The 16,473-nt window shown below is 38.6% G+C and overlaps 1 protein-coding gene across 1 annotated transcript in view; it reads left to right on the forward strand.

The window, feature by feature from the left end:
- Window positions 1-16,473, forward strand: part of DZANK1 (double zinc ribbon and ankyrin repeat domains 1) — a 180,682-nt gene that overhangs the window by 65,382 nt on the left and 98,827 nt on the right. The window contains exon 9 of the mRNA XM_006902459.1: window positions 2,603-2,695. Within this exon, the coding sequence (XP_006902521.1) occupies window positions 2,603-2,695 (93 nt within the window). The remainder of the gene's footprint in view (window positions 1-2,602; window positions 2,696-16,473) is intronic.

Below are 16,473 nucleotides of genomic sequence, written 5' to 3' on the forward strand. Positions count from 1 at the left end.
GTGCAAAATTCGATCATTCTCTCTCCAGCTCCATTTCTGTCACCAAGTCCATGTTTTCCAACTACTGAATCTTCTTCTTTGTTCCCGACTTTTGCATTCCAGTCACCCATTATTATCAGTGCATCTTGATTGCATGTTCAATCAATCTCCGATTCCATAATATATTCAATATTCATCACCAACATTGCAATTGAAAGGCTCCAATCCTCTTTTGATTTTTCTTACATATTGCCCAACTTTCACAAGTGTATAAAGCAATTAAACATATTTTGCCATGAGTATAGCAGACTTTAAACAGACATTCTTGCTCTTTAATACTTTCAAGAGGTCTTTAATATAGATTTGCGTAATGCAGTGCATCTACTGATTTCTTAACTGTTGCATCAATGATGATTATGTGTTCAAATAAAATTTAATCATTGACAGCTTCAGTCTTTTCTCTGTTTATCATGATAAGCATTGATCCGCTTAGAGGATTTTTGTTTTCTTAATGTTGAGGTGTATTCCGTACTAAAGACTGCAGTCTTTGATCTTCAGTAAGCATGCTTCCAGTCTTTTTCACTTTCTGCAAGCAAAGTTGTGACATCTGCATACCACAGGTTATTGATGAGTCTTTCTTCAGTCCTCATGTCACATTCCAGCTTCTTGAATTACTTACTCAGCACAGAGTCAGGGAAAATATTTTCCTAGGATTGTGTGTGTGTGTGTGTGTGTACACGCACACTGTTTAGCACATTGTGGGTAATAGCTTCTGCTGTAGAGGGAAGTGAGCCACGACTTGGGGTCACAAAAATAGAGTTTTAGTGTTACAAGAAGACTCTAAATCAGATGGATTGGCACAGTGACTGCTTCAATGTGCTCTTGTGTGTCAGGAAGTGTGAGGATGGCACAGGATAGAACCAGGGTTCAGATCTTCTGTTCATAGGGTCGCTATGAGTCATACTCAACTCGAAGGCATGTAACAACAACTATATATTGTGAGTCTCTGAGTCAAAATAGACTTGATGTTACCTAATAATAATATTAAAGCTGTGAGACTTTAAAGGAAATCTTGTAAGTGGAGATTAGACTGAATGCCATTAGGATTGTATAGAGTTATGCCAGGCTCATTGTGGTTTGTGAACCACAAGAGGTGAGGATCTTAAAGTGAGTCTGACTGAGCAGACTGCTGGACTTGGTAAGAGGTTTTGGATCACTTTTCCTGGAGGATGTCCTGCTGCAAGCAGTCAAGTTGTTGTTTGATCTCAGAATTGTTTAAACACAGGATCAGGAAATCTGTTTTACATCCCAGTGACTTTCACCAGGTCTTTTCTGAATCAACACCTTTATGAAGGTTGTAACCCTAACAGATAGGTACCATTGAGTTCATGGCAACTCCTAGCAACCCTATGAGAACCTTGAGTGATCCTGTGCTGTCCTCAAGCCCATTGTTAACAGCCAGTGTGTCAGTCTGTCTTTTGAAGGTCTTTTACTTTGACCCTCTGTCTTTCTCACCATGAAGTCTTTTTCCAAGGACTGACCCCTCCTGATAGTAGGCCCAAAGTATGCAAAGTTTCACCATCCTTGCCTCTAAGGAGCATCCTAGTTGCATTTCTTCTAAGACAGACTCCTTGTTCATTTGACAGTCAATTTGATGACATCAATTCTTCTTTATTGAAAGTTTGTTCTTGTCTTGATAGCACATTGATTTTTATGGCTAAATCTATTGTGTGGATATACCATTGTTTGCTTATCCATTAAAGAGCATCTTGGTTGTTTCCACTTTTAGGCAATGTGTAATAAAGTTGCTGTAAGCATTTGAGTGCAGGCTTTTATGTAGACATACATTTTCATTCATTTGGATGAACGCATAATTAAATTGTTAGGTCACATTTTCACTTTGTAAGTAACTCTATGGCAACCTTTCTATTCTTTGGATTTCTCAGTGAGACAACACAGAGCAAATCTGAATGCATGTTTAACATAAAGCCTTATGAGATAAATCTTGGTCCAAGAACTAAATTACTTGTAAAAGCATAGACTGCTGCTGGTCTTGGGCCTTTCTGTTTACATTTCAAACCCTAAAATGGACACCTTGCTAATGATGACATTTTCTACATTTAAAAGCAAAAATAGAAACATTTCTGCATTTAAAACCAAAATCCTCATACATAATCAGAGCAAAATTTTTAATTGGCTTTTCAAGGCAAAATAAGTACTCTTTTTGAGTTTATTTCTTTTTCAAGCTATGTTCATTTTTCTGAAATTATGTTGTATTGAGTCCTAAAGGAATCCAGTATTTCAGGATCTGGGTGCTGGTGGCACAGTGTGTGGAGTACTTGGCTACTAAACCAAAGATGGGGTATTGAAACCCATCAGCAGCTCCACAGGAGAAATAGTAACATTCTGCATCAGTAAAGATTTCCAGCCTGGAAACCTTAAAGGGCAGTTCTACTCTAAGGTTTCTAGACCTTTAAGGTTAGCATTGGTAGTTTTAAGAGAGGTAGTTTTTCCTGTGCTTTGTTTGGTAGCTGGCTAATTGACAAAAAGACTGATGACTCTTTTGCTCAGAGTAACATGAACTTCTGTTAACATTTTTGCATTTCTGTGGCCCAATTTTCAGGAGAAAGTAATCTGCAGTGCCTGTGGCACAGGGAACCCTGTTAATCTGAGATTCTGTGTTACCTGTGAGAGGAGCCTGCCTTCCTCACAAAAGGTACGCTGGCTACTTGTGCCAATTCTACATTGAATGGATGCTATCTAAATGTTCAATGTTTAGAATGTTAAACAAAATATTATCTGGGATGGAGGGATCTCATGAATTGAAAACAGTGCAAATGTGGACAGAACTTGTCCCATACAAAATGTTTTCATAGTCTTTGACTTTCTTCCTCTTCGTAGGAAGTTAAAATACTGTTTTCTCCTATTAAAATGTACATTTCTGTGGTACATTTGTTGCAATTACTGGATGAGTATTGTTACATTATTATTAACTGAGAGTTCATATTTCACATTAGGATTCATTCTTTGTGTTGTATATAGTCTTATAGGTAGTGAAAATACTTAATATCATGTATCTTTGACAACAGTATTATACAGAATCGTTGCACTGCCCTTACAATGCTCTTCACTCACCTGTTCATCCCTCCTTTCTGTACTTGACACCTCCCCCAACTAAGCTATGGAGTATCTATGAGTTGGAATTAACTTAATTTTGTTCAATGATTTTCATGAGAGGTTGGAAGTGTCCATTTTCTATATGTACAATTCAGTTCTTAGCTGATGTTGGATTCTTAGCTGTGTTTCTGTGCATTACTTTTGAATGGTTGTGCTTGCGACTATAATGTTGTCTTAAAGTGATTATAACATACATCTTTAATTCTTCACTCTACTTAGTATTATATAGATTCATTTCTTTTTTTCCCCACATACTTTTATGCTATTTGTTGTTGTTGAGTACTGTCGAGTCAGAACTGGCCTATACCGGTGAGTTTTCAAAAGCAGTTAATCACATGGGAGGAGATTGCCCATCCTTCTCCCAGGAGCAGCTGGTGGATTTGAACCACAGACCTTCAGGATTGCAGTGCAGGTTCTTACCACTAGGCAACCAAAACTTATATGTGTACAAAGTGAGAATTCAAACAAAAATCCTCAACAGCCCCACTCCAGAAAATTGAGGCTTTTTAAAGCTATGTTCATTTTTTTAAAATTTTTATTTCTTTTTATTACCAACTTTTGCAGTCTGAAATAGATCAAACATACAATCAGTATGAAGTAAATATGAGAGACTGTGATGCAAAGGTTGGTGAAAAAAGAGCTGGAAAATACAGTCTTGGTAACAGAAATTAATATGGAGATCGAATGATAAAATTCTGTAAAATCAGTTCATTCTTTGCAAATACCTTTTAAAAGTATATGCAAAAATTCAAGTAAAAAAAAATCTTGGGCTTCACCTGGTGATATCACAAGAAATTAGACTGACTACATTTCTGGAAAAACAGGATAGGGGCTTGACTGTGGAATAGGTCATCAGTTACTCATGTACAAGTTCAAATTGACATTGATGAAAATCAAATCAAGTTCACAAAAAACCAAAATATGACCTTGAGTCTATCCCACCTGAATTTAAAAACCATCTCAAGAATAGATTTAATACATTGAACACTAATGATTGACAAACAAATGAATTGTAGGATGACAGCAAAGGTCATTATAGATAAAGGGGAGAAAGAAACTACCAAAGTGAATGTCAAAAGAGACTCTGAAAATTGTACTAAAAGGTAGAGAGGCAAGTATGGGGGGGAAAGAAGAAATAATGAAGTAAAAACATAAAACAGAAAATTTCAAAAGGCAGCTCAAGAGAAAGCCAAGTATAACAAAGTACAGAGGGCAGGAGTTCAAAAATTATTAGGGAAGACACACTAAGCATTTCTTACGTGGAAAGAATGGAAAGGCAAATTCAGGTTGTAATACTGCAGGATGTTGTTGCTGCTGCTGTTGTTGTTGTTAGGTGTCTGGAGTTGAGTACAACTCATAGTGACCCTATGAACAGCGGATCTGAGCTTCATCCTATCCTGTGACATCTTCGTACTTTTGACACACAAGAGCTTGTTGTGGTGGTCACACCATGTCACTCCACATGAGTGAGGGTCTTCCTCTTCTTCAACAACCCTCTTCACCTTTCCAAGCATCATGTCCCTCTCCAGAGAATAAACAGCCCCTTCCAGCAACATACCTGAAGTATGTGAGGTGAAGCCTGATGATCTTTGCCTCCAAAGAGCACTCTGGGTGCACTCTCTTTTGTTGGTTCTTTTGGCAGTTCATGGATGTTCAGAGCTCTTCTCCAACACCACAAAAACATTAGTTCTTCTGTCATCCCTTTTCATTGTCCAGCTCTCAAATATATACCAAGTGATCAGAAAGACAATGGCCTGAATAAGATGCCCCTTGCTCCTCAAACTAACATTATTACTCCGCAGTAATTTGGAGAGGTCCCTAACTGCAGACTTTCCCAGTGCAGTTTATTCCCTTGTTTCATGACTTCTGGTACTAAGGGCGTTAATTGTAAATGCAAGTAAGATGGAAGTTGATGACAGTTTCATCTCTTCTCCCTCATGATGTTGCCTGTCAGTCCAGTGGTAAAAATCTTTTATTTTCTTGACATTAAGATGCAACCCATATTAAAGGCTGCATTCCTTGCATAGCACTCCCTGATCTCAAAACCTTCTACACAGCTATAATACCCAAAACAATGGTACTGGTACAGTGACAGGTACATAGACCAGTGGAGTAGAACCAAGAACCCAGAAATTAATTTGTCTATCTATGGTCAACTGATACTCAACAAGGAAACAAAACCTACCAAATGAGCAAAAGGCAACCTCTTCAACAAATGATGCTGGCAAAACTGGCCTACAGAAAGCTGAAGCAGTATGCACACCTCTCACCATACACAAAAATCAACGGAAGGTGGATCAGAAAGACAGGGGAAAGCCCAAAACTATTACAATCATAAGAAACAACGTAGTATCAAGCTTAGAAGGCCTCGCTTATGGTATAAAAAGGCTTACAAATACAAACAGAAATACACAACCAGAAGAGGATAAAATTGATAAATGAGACTTTCGAAAGATTAAATCCCTGTGCACATCAAAACCATTTTGCAACAGAGTGAAAAGAAAACCTACTTACTGGGGAAAAACATTTGGCAATACAATCTCAAACAAGGGCATCATATCAGAAGTTTACAGAATCCCACAAGGGCTGGGCATTTGATTGTGCTTACATAAAACCTATATTTGGACCAGGAGGCAGTCAGAACAGAGCAAGGAGACACTGCATGGTTCAAAATCGGGAAGGATATACTCCAGGGATATATTCTGTCTCCATACCTTTCAATCTATATGCAGAACAGATCATCTGGGAGGCTGGGATCTATGAGGAGGAATGTGGCATCAGGATTGCAGGAAAATTCATCAACAACCTGCATAATGCAGATGACACAACCCTGCTTGCTGCAACTGAGGATGACCTGAAGCTCTTGCTGCAGAAGATCAAGGACTGCAGCCTTCAATATGGATTGAAGCTGAACGTCAAGAAAACAGATTCTCACCACTGGGCTGATTGGCAGCATTATGACAGATGGTAAAGAGATTGAGACTGATAACCACTTTAGTTTGCTTGGCTCCACAGTCAGCACTCTTGGTACCAGCAGCCTGGAAATCAAGAGATTAATTGCATTGGGAAATTCTGCTGTCAGGGATCACTCCAGAGTACTGCAGAGCAAGGACGTCAGTCTGGAGACCAAGATGCACCTGATCCAAGCCATAGTCTTCACAATTAGGTGCTATGCATCAGAGAGCTGTACAGTGACTAGGGATGATACAAAGAGAATTGATGCCTTTGAGCTGTGGTGCTGGAGAAGAGTGTTGAATATGCCATGGACTGGTAGAAGAACAAATGGGTTTGTCCTAGAGGATAAAACCAGGCTGCTCCTTGGAGGCAAGGATTCTGAGGCTTCATCTGACATGCTTTGGGCATACTGTAAGGAGGGACCTGTCCTTGGAGAGGGACATCATGCTTGGAAGAGTAGAGGGACAGTGCAAAAGAGGGAGACCATCGATGAGATGGATTGATTCAATGACCAGCGTAATGAGGGTAGGTGTATCAGAGACAGTAAAGTTGACACAAGATAGAGCAGGTTTCAGGGCTGTTGTACATAGGGTCACTATGGGTTGCCATTGACTCAACAGCACATAACAACAACAACAACAAGACCTCCACAAGAAAAAGACTGATAACCCAGTTACAACATGGGCAAAAGACTTGAAAAGACCTTTCACAGAGGAATACATTCGGATGGCCAACAGACATATGAAGATATGCTCTAAATCACTGGAAATAAGAGAGATGCAAATCAAAACCAAAGTGAGATATCTCAATCCAATAGCAGTGGCAAAGTTTGACAGGACAGCAAGTAATAAATGTTGGAAAGGATAAGGAGAGATAGGGACTCTCATACATTGTTGGTAGGATTGTAAAATGGTACAACCACTCTGGAAGGCAGTTTGGTGTTTCCTCAAAAATCTGAACCTAAAATTTCCATAAGACCCAGCTATTCCACTGCTTGGAATAGAAAATTAGAATGAAACACAAATGGAGATTTCTACACTAATGTTCATAGCAGCATTATTCATCATCACAAGAACATGGAAACAGCCCAAATGTCCAATCACAATAAAAAAGATTGAGAAATTGTGGTACATTTACCTGATGGGATACTATGCAACATGCTGGATTTAAAAAATTGCTACATAACTTGGGACATGCATTATGCTAATTGCACTAACTCATTCCCATAAGAAAAAATACTTTATAAGACCGTTACTATAGAAATAGAAAGATAACTAGTGAAGTGGATATGAAGATTGAAGGGCGGGTGAATAGGAGCAAAGGAGTGAGGATGGACAGGGGAGTAATCATATGGTCACACAATTTGGTAGGTAGAAAAGGAATGGGAAATATCTGATGTGGAAAACAATGTATACGAACTTTCTAAGCAAATCAGTATAAATTTTTTTTAAAGGGCTGCATTCCTTGATCTTCTGCAACAAGTGCTTCAAGTCCTCCTCACTTTCAGCAAACATGTTGTGTCGTCCACATAACACAGGTTATTAATGAGTCTCTTTCTGATCCTGATGCCATATTCCTCTTCATAGAGTCCAGCTTTTCAAATAACTTGCTCAGCATACAGATTGAATAGGTATGGAGAGAGAATACAACCCTGACACAACCTTCTTAATTTTAAACCAGGCAGTGTTCCCTGTTCTGTTTGCACAGCAGCATCCTGGTCCAGGTATAGGTTTCACATGCACATATTTAAATGCCCTGGAATTCCCATTCTTCTCAATGTCAGCCACAGCTTGTTATGATCTGTATAATCAAACACCTTTGCATAGTCTATAAAGCACAAATAGACTTTTTTTCGTATTCTCTACTTTCAGCCGGGATCCATCTGACATCAGTACTGATATCCCTGATGCTGCAGCCTCCTTGAATTTCCAGAAGTCACTTATGTACTGGTCTAGCCATTTTTTAATGAAATGATACTCATCAGTATTTTGCTTGCATTAGATATTAATGACATTGTTTGATAGTTTTCACATTCTTTTGGATCACTTTTCTTAGGAATGGGAACAAATATGGACCTCTTCTAATCTGTTGGCCAGACAACTGTCCTCCAAATTTTCTGGCATAGACTGGTGAGCATTTACAAGGCTGCATCTGTTAAAATTGAAACAAGTCAATCAGTATTCCATTGATTCCTGGGGCCTTGCTTTTTTTGCCAGTAGCTTCCACTTCCTCCTTCATGACCATTGGCTCCTGCTCGTATGGTACTTCATTAAATTTTTCAATGTCAGTCAGTTCTTTTTGGTACAGTGATTCTGTGTATTCCTTCCATCTTCTTTTGATGCTGTTTGGGTCTTCTGGCCACATGCCCAAAGTATGTGAGACATTGCTCTTCAATACTCTAAAGAGGTCCCTGATAGAAGTTCATCTTTTAATTTGATCCATCTTCCTTGTATGCATATGGATAACATCCTGTCACTTACAACATCGTATTTCAGGATAAAACTTGACATTTACTTTCTGCTTTTCATTCTCAGCGTTGTGTACCATATGATTAAATGATTCAAAGTGCCCAAAGCTGGTCCATCTCATCTCATTAATGCCTAGTATATCAATGTTCATGTGTTCCTTTTCATTTGTAACAATTTTCAATTTTCCACCATTCAAGCTATGTACATTCCATGTTCCAATTATTAAATTATATTTGTCATTGTTTTTCTTCATTTCAACTCACTTGAAATCTGGACTCTACCACTATTCTACTATAACTATCTGTGTTCCTGTGGTTCCCTTAGGGTTAAACCCAAAGGCCTGTTATTTAAGAAGTTGGATGGCCAGTCCTGATTACAAGTCTCTCTTAATCTGGGAGCTCTACTAAAACCTGTCCACCATGGGTAACCGTTGTGGCATTTGACGCACTCATGGCATAGCTTCCAGTATCACAGCAACTCAAAAGTTATCTCAGTCCAGCAAACTGACAGACAAGTGCTGTACCAATTAAAACAATGTTCTTCCCCAAAACAACAAACTACCAGTTTAGTTTATAACTCTAATAACAAATCAGTCTCCCCACCAATTTATTCATTAAATCAAAACAACCAGTCAATTTACACCTGCTTGTTAATCAAAATAAAACAACTTACCTTCCAAAATCCAATTGCTATAGACAGGAGCTTTAAACAGGAGACTCCTACTGATCTTCAATCACAGAGGCTTGCCCACCAGGCCCTGAATGGTTTAAATAAGACTGATTGTTAATTAAATCACAGTAAGCAAATCAACTTACACCTGATAATTAATTAAATCCAAACAACCACTCAGATTCCATCTGTTTATTAATTAAATCAAAATAACCTAAGAGTTTACACTTGATTGTTAATTAAATTGGAGAGAGAGGTACATTGAAGGCTTCTGCTATTATTGTGATGTTGTTTCTTTCTTCAAATCTGTTAGCATTTCCTTTATGTATTTTGAAGCTCTGTCATTCAATGTATCGATAGCTATTAATTAAGATTATGTCTTCTACTCTATTGACCCTTTAAGCATTTTATTGTGTCCTTCTTTGTATCTTATGCTGGTTTTTACCCTGTAGCGTATTTTATGTGGATATCACTCCTCCTTTCATGTTATTGTTGTTGTTATTGCTGTTAGCTTGTTGTATTTGTTCCCAGCTAAGGCTGAGATTTTTAGTCTTTATCTTTGCTTCTTAGGTATTTCTCTCTCTTTTGTTCTTTTTTAAACATTGAAACTGTTTTCTTTTAATTTTTTACGGTTGCATATTTTCTTCCCCCCTCTCCTTCCTCCTCCCCAAACCCTCCCCACAATGCACCCTTTGTTCCAGATTAATATATTCCTTTCAGATAGTTCTTCCCCTCATCTGATCTAATGCAGTGTTCATTTTCTGTCTACTCTTTTCCCATTCTCTCCCCAAAATCCCCCTATATCTGTCCTATTTTATAACAACAGTGTTATGCAGTGTTTTTCCTTTTGTGACTGAGATATTTCACTCAGCATAAAGTCCTCCATGGTCACCCATGCTGTATAATATTTTACAAGTTCATTATTTTTCAGTGCTGCATAATATTCCATTTTGTGAATATTACCATAGTTTTTCTATCCATTCTTTGACACACACTTGGGTTGCTTCCATCTCTTTGCTATTTGAATAATATACAAATAAACATGGATATGCATACATCTCTTTAAGTTGTGGCTTTTATTATTTTTTTTAATTATTATTAAATTTTATTAGTTTTAATGAACATTTACAGAGATTTTGGGTTTTCATTCATTCATTGTTGCACTGTTTTCTCTACCCTCCTCCCCAGTTCGTTCTTCTTCCCCCCCACCCCTGAATGTCTCTTTTAATTGTCCAGTTGCCACAGTGCTTGTCAAAGCCAGTTCTGATTAATCTCCTTTGTCAGTGTGTCCTTTGCCATTCCCTATCACTCCTCCCTGAGAGAGACTTCACCCTGAGTCATAAGGAAAAGGGGATGGTGTATTCTCTTAGCTACTTCCTGCTGAAAAGGGACGCTGTGGGTTTCAGGGTGAAGATCTTCTGTCACTGCTCTAAAGGGCCCCTTTGGCAGTAGGAAACACATAGACTATTATGGAGATTGGTTTTGAAATTTAGATGCACTGTTATCAATTGTGTTTAGCTGTACATGTTCATATCCTTGAAGGTGTATCATGGAAGAGTTACAGCCTAGAAGACAAAAATTTAACTAATAAGTTAAAAGTGCATGAGTCAAAAATTAAAAAGCAATAATATTCCGAGTAGAGGTTCTAATAGTGGCACAAATCAAGTTACAGACCTCTCCAGCATTTGTTGTTTGCTGGCTTGTTGCTGTTTTTGCTCGGGTTAAATTATATCTCACAGTTGTTTTTATTTACATCTCTCTGATAGCCAGGGAGTTTGAACATTTCTTCATGTGTTTATTTGCCATTTGAATGTCTTCTTGATCTATTCATTTCTTGTGCCCATTTTGTGACTGGAATGTTTACCTTTTTCTTGTTGTGCCTGAGTATTCTTTAAATTTTAAATGTAAGTCACTTATCAGATGTATCATTGCCAATTTTTTTTTTCTCAGTCTGTGGGTTTCCTGCTTACCCTATTAGAGAAGATTTTTTTTTAATTTGCAAAGGTATTTGATTCTTAAAAGGTCCCGTTCATCTATTTTCTTATCTCCTGGTTGTAGATTTTTCATCATTCTTAGAAGACTCTTCATGTTTACTGATTAGAGCTTCTAGAGGTCTTCCTAGCCTTTCTCTGATGAATTTGATAGTCTTTGGTTTTACTTCTAGTTCCCTTAACTACTTTGAGTTGTTTTGTGTGTGTGTATGTGGTGTGAGGTGTGAACCTTGCTTAAGTTTTCTGAAGATGTTTTCCAATATTTCCAACCCCTCTTAACTGGTTTTATTGTCAACAATCAATTGGTCCTAAGTAGGTGAACTTATTTCTGGGTTCTCAATTCTGTTCCATTGACCTATGTGTCTGTTGCTGTACCAATACCATGCTGTTTTGACTATCACAGCCATGTAGTAGGATTTGAGATCAGTGAGGGTAACACCTCTCACCTTGTTTATCTTTTTTAGTAGTATTGTGCTTATTTGGGGCCTCTTTACATTCCAGATAAAACTGGAAATTGCCTTTTCCATCTCACTGAAGAATGAACTTGGTATCTGTATTGGAATTGTATTGAACTTACAGATTTCCTTTTGTAGGACTGTCATTTTCATGATATTGAGTCTTCTAATCCATGAGCATGGTATATTCTTCCATTTCTGAAAGGGATAGCTCCTCAGCTGTAAGGAGGGCTGGTGGTCAAGAACCAAAGATGGCTTCACTTATTCAAGATGACATCAGATTAGCAGCCTTCTGGGCAAGACACCATCAAACTGCTTTCATAATTAATTGTCTTTTATTTTTAAGAATTTGACTGTGATCAGCATTGGCATTTTTCCTTTGAAATCTATCCTGTATGAGGTTCACTTTTTTCTCATTTTCATGATATCTGGAAAATTTTCTGCTAGTAACTCTTTTTCTGGAAGTCAAACGGTTATACTTCAGATTTATAACAAAATACAATTGAGATGGCTCCCAAAATGTACACACAAGTACCTCAACGTTGAACCTCCCAACTCTAAATGTTCTTAATCCTAAAAGTTCTTAGTCCTGCCAATACTGTCTCTCCCCACATCTTGTAATGTTATCCTTCTATATTTATAATAATGATCTTATGCAGTATTTGTCCTTATGAAATGAGTTAGTTCACTCAGCGTAAGCTTTCTAGACCCTTCCATGTTATATAATATTTTACATTGCTCCTTAGTGCTGCGTAGTATTCCACTGGGTGAATGTACCACAATTTTTCAGTCTATTTGTTTGTTGATGTACATTTGAGCTGTTTCCAATTTTCTTGCTTTTGTAAATAACACTGCTGTGACCATAGCTGTACAAATTTCCACTTCTATCTCAGTTCTCTTTTGCTTGGGCTATATCCCTAGCAGTGGACTAGTTGAATCCTAATGGGATTTCTCCATTCAGCTTTTTAAAACTTTTTTTTTATATTATACAGGCTTACTTACAAAGTTTATAAAGTTCATATCCATTGTTTTTCATACCAGATCAGCTTTTTTGAGGAAATTCAAAAGTACCCTCCATTTCTTCACTTCTTGTCTTCTATACCACTGGCATGTAGACAGCTTCTGAAATGTTGATCTTTTTATTCTGGAGTGGAGTTTATTGTTTTTCTGTGGTTTCTAATATTCCATTGGGTTTTACCTGTTTTATCTTGTATTAATTTTTTTAAAAAATTCTAGAGTTTTGCTTGTGAATTCCTGTAGTTCTTCATAATTTTCTTCCATCTTATCAAAACACTTAACATATTTCTACATTTCTTCCAAGAGAATTTTGTTTTGGTTTTTTACTTTTTTGTTTGTTTGTTTGCTTGCTTGTTTTGTTGTATATTGTCAAATCAGATCCTACTGGCACAGGAGGAGATTAACCCTCCTTCTCCAGCAGAGTACCTGGTGGATTTGAACAGTGTGCCTTCAGGATTACAGTGCAACTTCTTGCCACTAAGCCACCACAGCTTCCTTCCAAGAGAATTTCTTCAGCCTTTCCTCCTCTGGAAGATCCACTGATTCTGAGTTTTGATCGAACATTCCTCCCCTTTTATTGGTGACATAGTGTTTTTCTGGTTTTTTTTTTTATTAATTTTAATGAAAGTTTACAGAGACTTAGGGTTTCCAGTCATTCATTGTTGCACTTTTCTCCCTGCCCATCCCTCCCCCCAATTCACTTTTCTCTTTGATAAGTAAAAGAAAAACTCTTTCATTGTTATGCAATCCCTCCTCCCAAGTCTCCTCCACTGTGCATCCCTCATTCTGGACTCCTGTCATGACAATAATACCCAATCATATATCCCTTTTAAACAGTTCTCTCTCTCATATGTTTCAATGCAGTATACATCATTCCTCCCCTCCTTCTCTGTCTTCCCTCAACCATGATATCAGTCCTGGTTTTTCTTGTTTGGTTGGTTGGTTGGTGTTTTGTTTTGTTCTGTTTTTTTACAATAGTGGCCCTATCCAATATTTGTCTTTTTGTGACTGAGATATTTCACTCAGAATAATGTCCTCTATGGTCATCCACTTTGCATAATATTTAATGAGTTCCTTGGTTTTCAGTGCTGCACAGTATTCCATTGTATGAATATACCAGAGCTTGTCTATCTATTCATTTGTTGATGGGCATTTGGGCTGTTACCAGCTCTTTACTATTGTGAACAAAGCCACAATAAACATGGGTGTGCATATATCTGCTTGAGTGGTGGTTATGGTTTCTTTAGGGTAAATTCCCAGTAGTGGCATTGCTGGGTCAAATGGTATTTCTATTTGCAACTTTTTACTTTTTGGCTCCACTGGGAGAAGCTTACTGTTAACTTGAGGATGCTGTCAACTCCGTCCCAGCCACGAGCCACAACCGCCGCCGCCACAGCCTGACCCCGGCCACGGGCTCCCACGCCGCAGCGCTACACGCGGGAATTGGGGCGAAAGGAGAGGGAAGGGGAAGGGGAAGGGAAGGAAAGGAAGAGGTGGAGCGGGCGGGCGCCAGGAAAGGGGGGGAGGGTAGGGTGGGGAGCTGCACAGGCTGGCAGCTGCTGCGACAGCGGATTCCTCCCCTTTCTGCCCGAAAATGTCTCAACCTCGAGACTCCTCCTTCCCGTTCGCATGAGAACACGCTGCCTCCCACTTCCCTATTTGCAACTTTTTTTTTGCAACTTTTTAAGAAGGCACCATATAGCCTTCCATAGTGCTTGCACCATTTTACACTCCCCCCAGAATCAATTGGATTTCTCTATAGTGACATAGAGAAAACAGAACTGGAGCTTAGAAAAACAATACCCTTCACAATTGTTAATCACAAGATTAAATACTTAGGAGTAAAGTATGTTTTTTAAGTGAAAAAAAAAAAAAAAGAAAAAGGGACCTGGAGAAGTGGAAGAATATCCCTTGCTCATGGATAGGAAGACTCAGTATTGTGAATATGACAATTCTACCAAAGGCAATTTACACATTCAGTGCAATCCCAATACAAATACCAATTCTATTCTTCAACGAGATGGAAAAGACAATCTCCATTTTCATTTGGAATGAAAAGAGGCCCCAAATAAGCAAAGCACTCCTTAAAAAAAGAAACAAGATAGGAGGCATCTCACTCCCTGATTTCAAATCCTACTACATTGTCCTGGTCCTGGTACAATGACAGACACATAGATCAATAGAATAGAATTGAGAATCCAGGAATCAGCCCATCTACCTGTAGTCAACTGATTTTTGACAAGGAGATGAAATCAGTTAAGTGGGCAAACTGCAGCTTTTTTAACAAATGGTGCTGGCAAAATTGAAAAACTATCTGCAGAAAACTCAAGCAAGATCCACACCTCACTCCACACACAAAAACCAACTCAAAAAGGATCATGGACCTAGGACTAAAATCCAGGACTATAAACTTCATTAAAGAAAAGCTTGTTTTTCTGTTTTGTAGAGTTTGATGTTTACTGCTTTTGGGATATTGTGATTACATTGTTATTGTTTTCATTATGTGCCATTGAGTCACCTGCAACTCATCGTGATCCTAGGTACAATAGCTCTGAACTTACTGTCTCAGACATACCTACCCCATTACCCCATTTACTGTATTCCATCCATCTGTAGTATTTCTCTCCTGTGCAGTACCTCCACCCTTCCAAGCATGATGTTCATCTCCAAGGACTGGTCCCTCCTGGCAACATGCCCAAAGTATGTCAGATGGAGCCTTAAAATCCTTGCCTCCAAGGAGCAACTTCGTTTCACCCTCTCCAGGGCAGACCTGTTTGTTCTCTTGGTGATCCATGGTATGTTCAATACTCTTCTCCAGCATGACAACTCAAAGGCATCGATTCTTCTTCTGCCATCCTTAGTCATTGTCCAGTTCTTAGTCAATGTGCAGATGCATAGCAAGTAATTGCAAAGACTATGGCCTCAATTAGGCACACCTTCCTCTCTACACTGACGTCACTGTGCTTTAGCCAGTTGGCCCAGTGTTGAGAATCTTTGTCTTCTGTCTTCTTGATGTTGAGCTTCAATCCATACTGAAGACTATAATTCTTAATCCTCTGCAGCAAATGCTTCAATTCCTCCTTAATTTTGGCAAGCAAGGTTGTATCATCTGCATAACACACAATGTTGACAAATCTTCCTCCACTCCTGGTGCCATATTCCTCTTCATAAAGTCTTTTTTTTTTTTTTTTTTTTTCTTCATAAAGTCTTGCTTCTGGATGATCTATTGAAAAGCTTTGGAGAGAGAACGTATCTCTGATGCATTCCTTTTTTTAATTTTTTCTAATTATTATTTTATTATTTTTTTGTGTGTGTGCCGTCAAATCAGATTGGACTGGTACAGGAGGAGATTGTCCCTCCTTCCCCGGCAGAGCATCTGGTGGATTCAAACCGTGCGCCTCTGGGATTGTAGTTGAAGCTCTTTGCCACTAGGCCACCAGAGCTCCCCTATGCATTTCTTTTTTGATTTTGAACTATGCAGTGTTTCCTTTCTCTGTTCTGACAACTTCTTTCTAGTCCAAGTTTAAGTTTCACATGAGCACAATCAAGTGTTCTGGGATTCTCATTCTTCTCAAGGTTAGCCACAGTTTGTTGTGGTCCATGTTGTTGTTGTTATATGCCGTCGAGCCGCTTGCGACTCATAGCGACCCTATGCACAATAGCCCTAAACTCCGCTCTATCCTTTGCCAATCGCACTGTCTCTGACACTCCCATCCCAATTACCCCAGTCACTGAATCAATCCACCTCATAGAGGGCCTTCC

This window comes from Elephantulus edwardii, unplaced genomic scaffold, assembly GCF_000299155.1.
Source record: "Elephantulus edwardii isolate Elephantulus edwardi_28Jun2011 unplaced genomic scaffold, EleEdw1.0 scaffold00416, whole genome shotgun sequence".
NCBI lineage: Eukaryota > Metazoa > Chordata > Mammalia > Macroscelidea > Macroscelididae > Elephantulus > Elephantulus edwardii.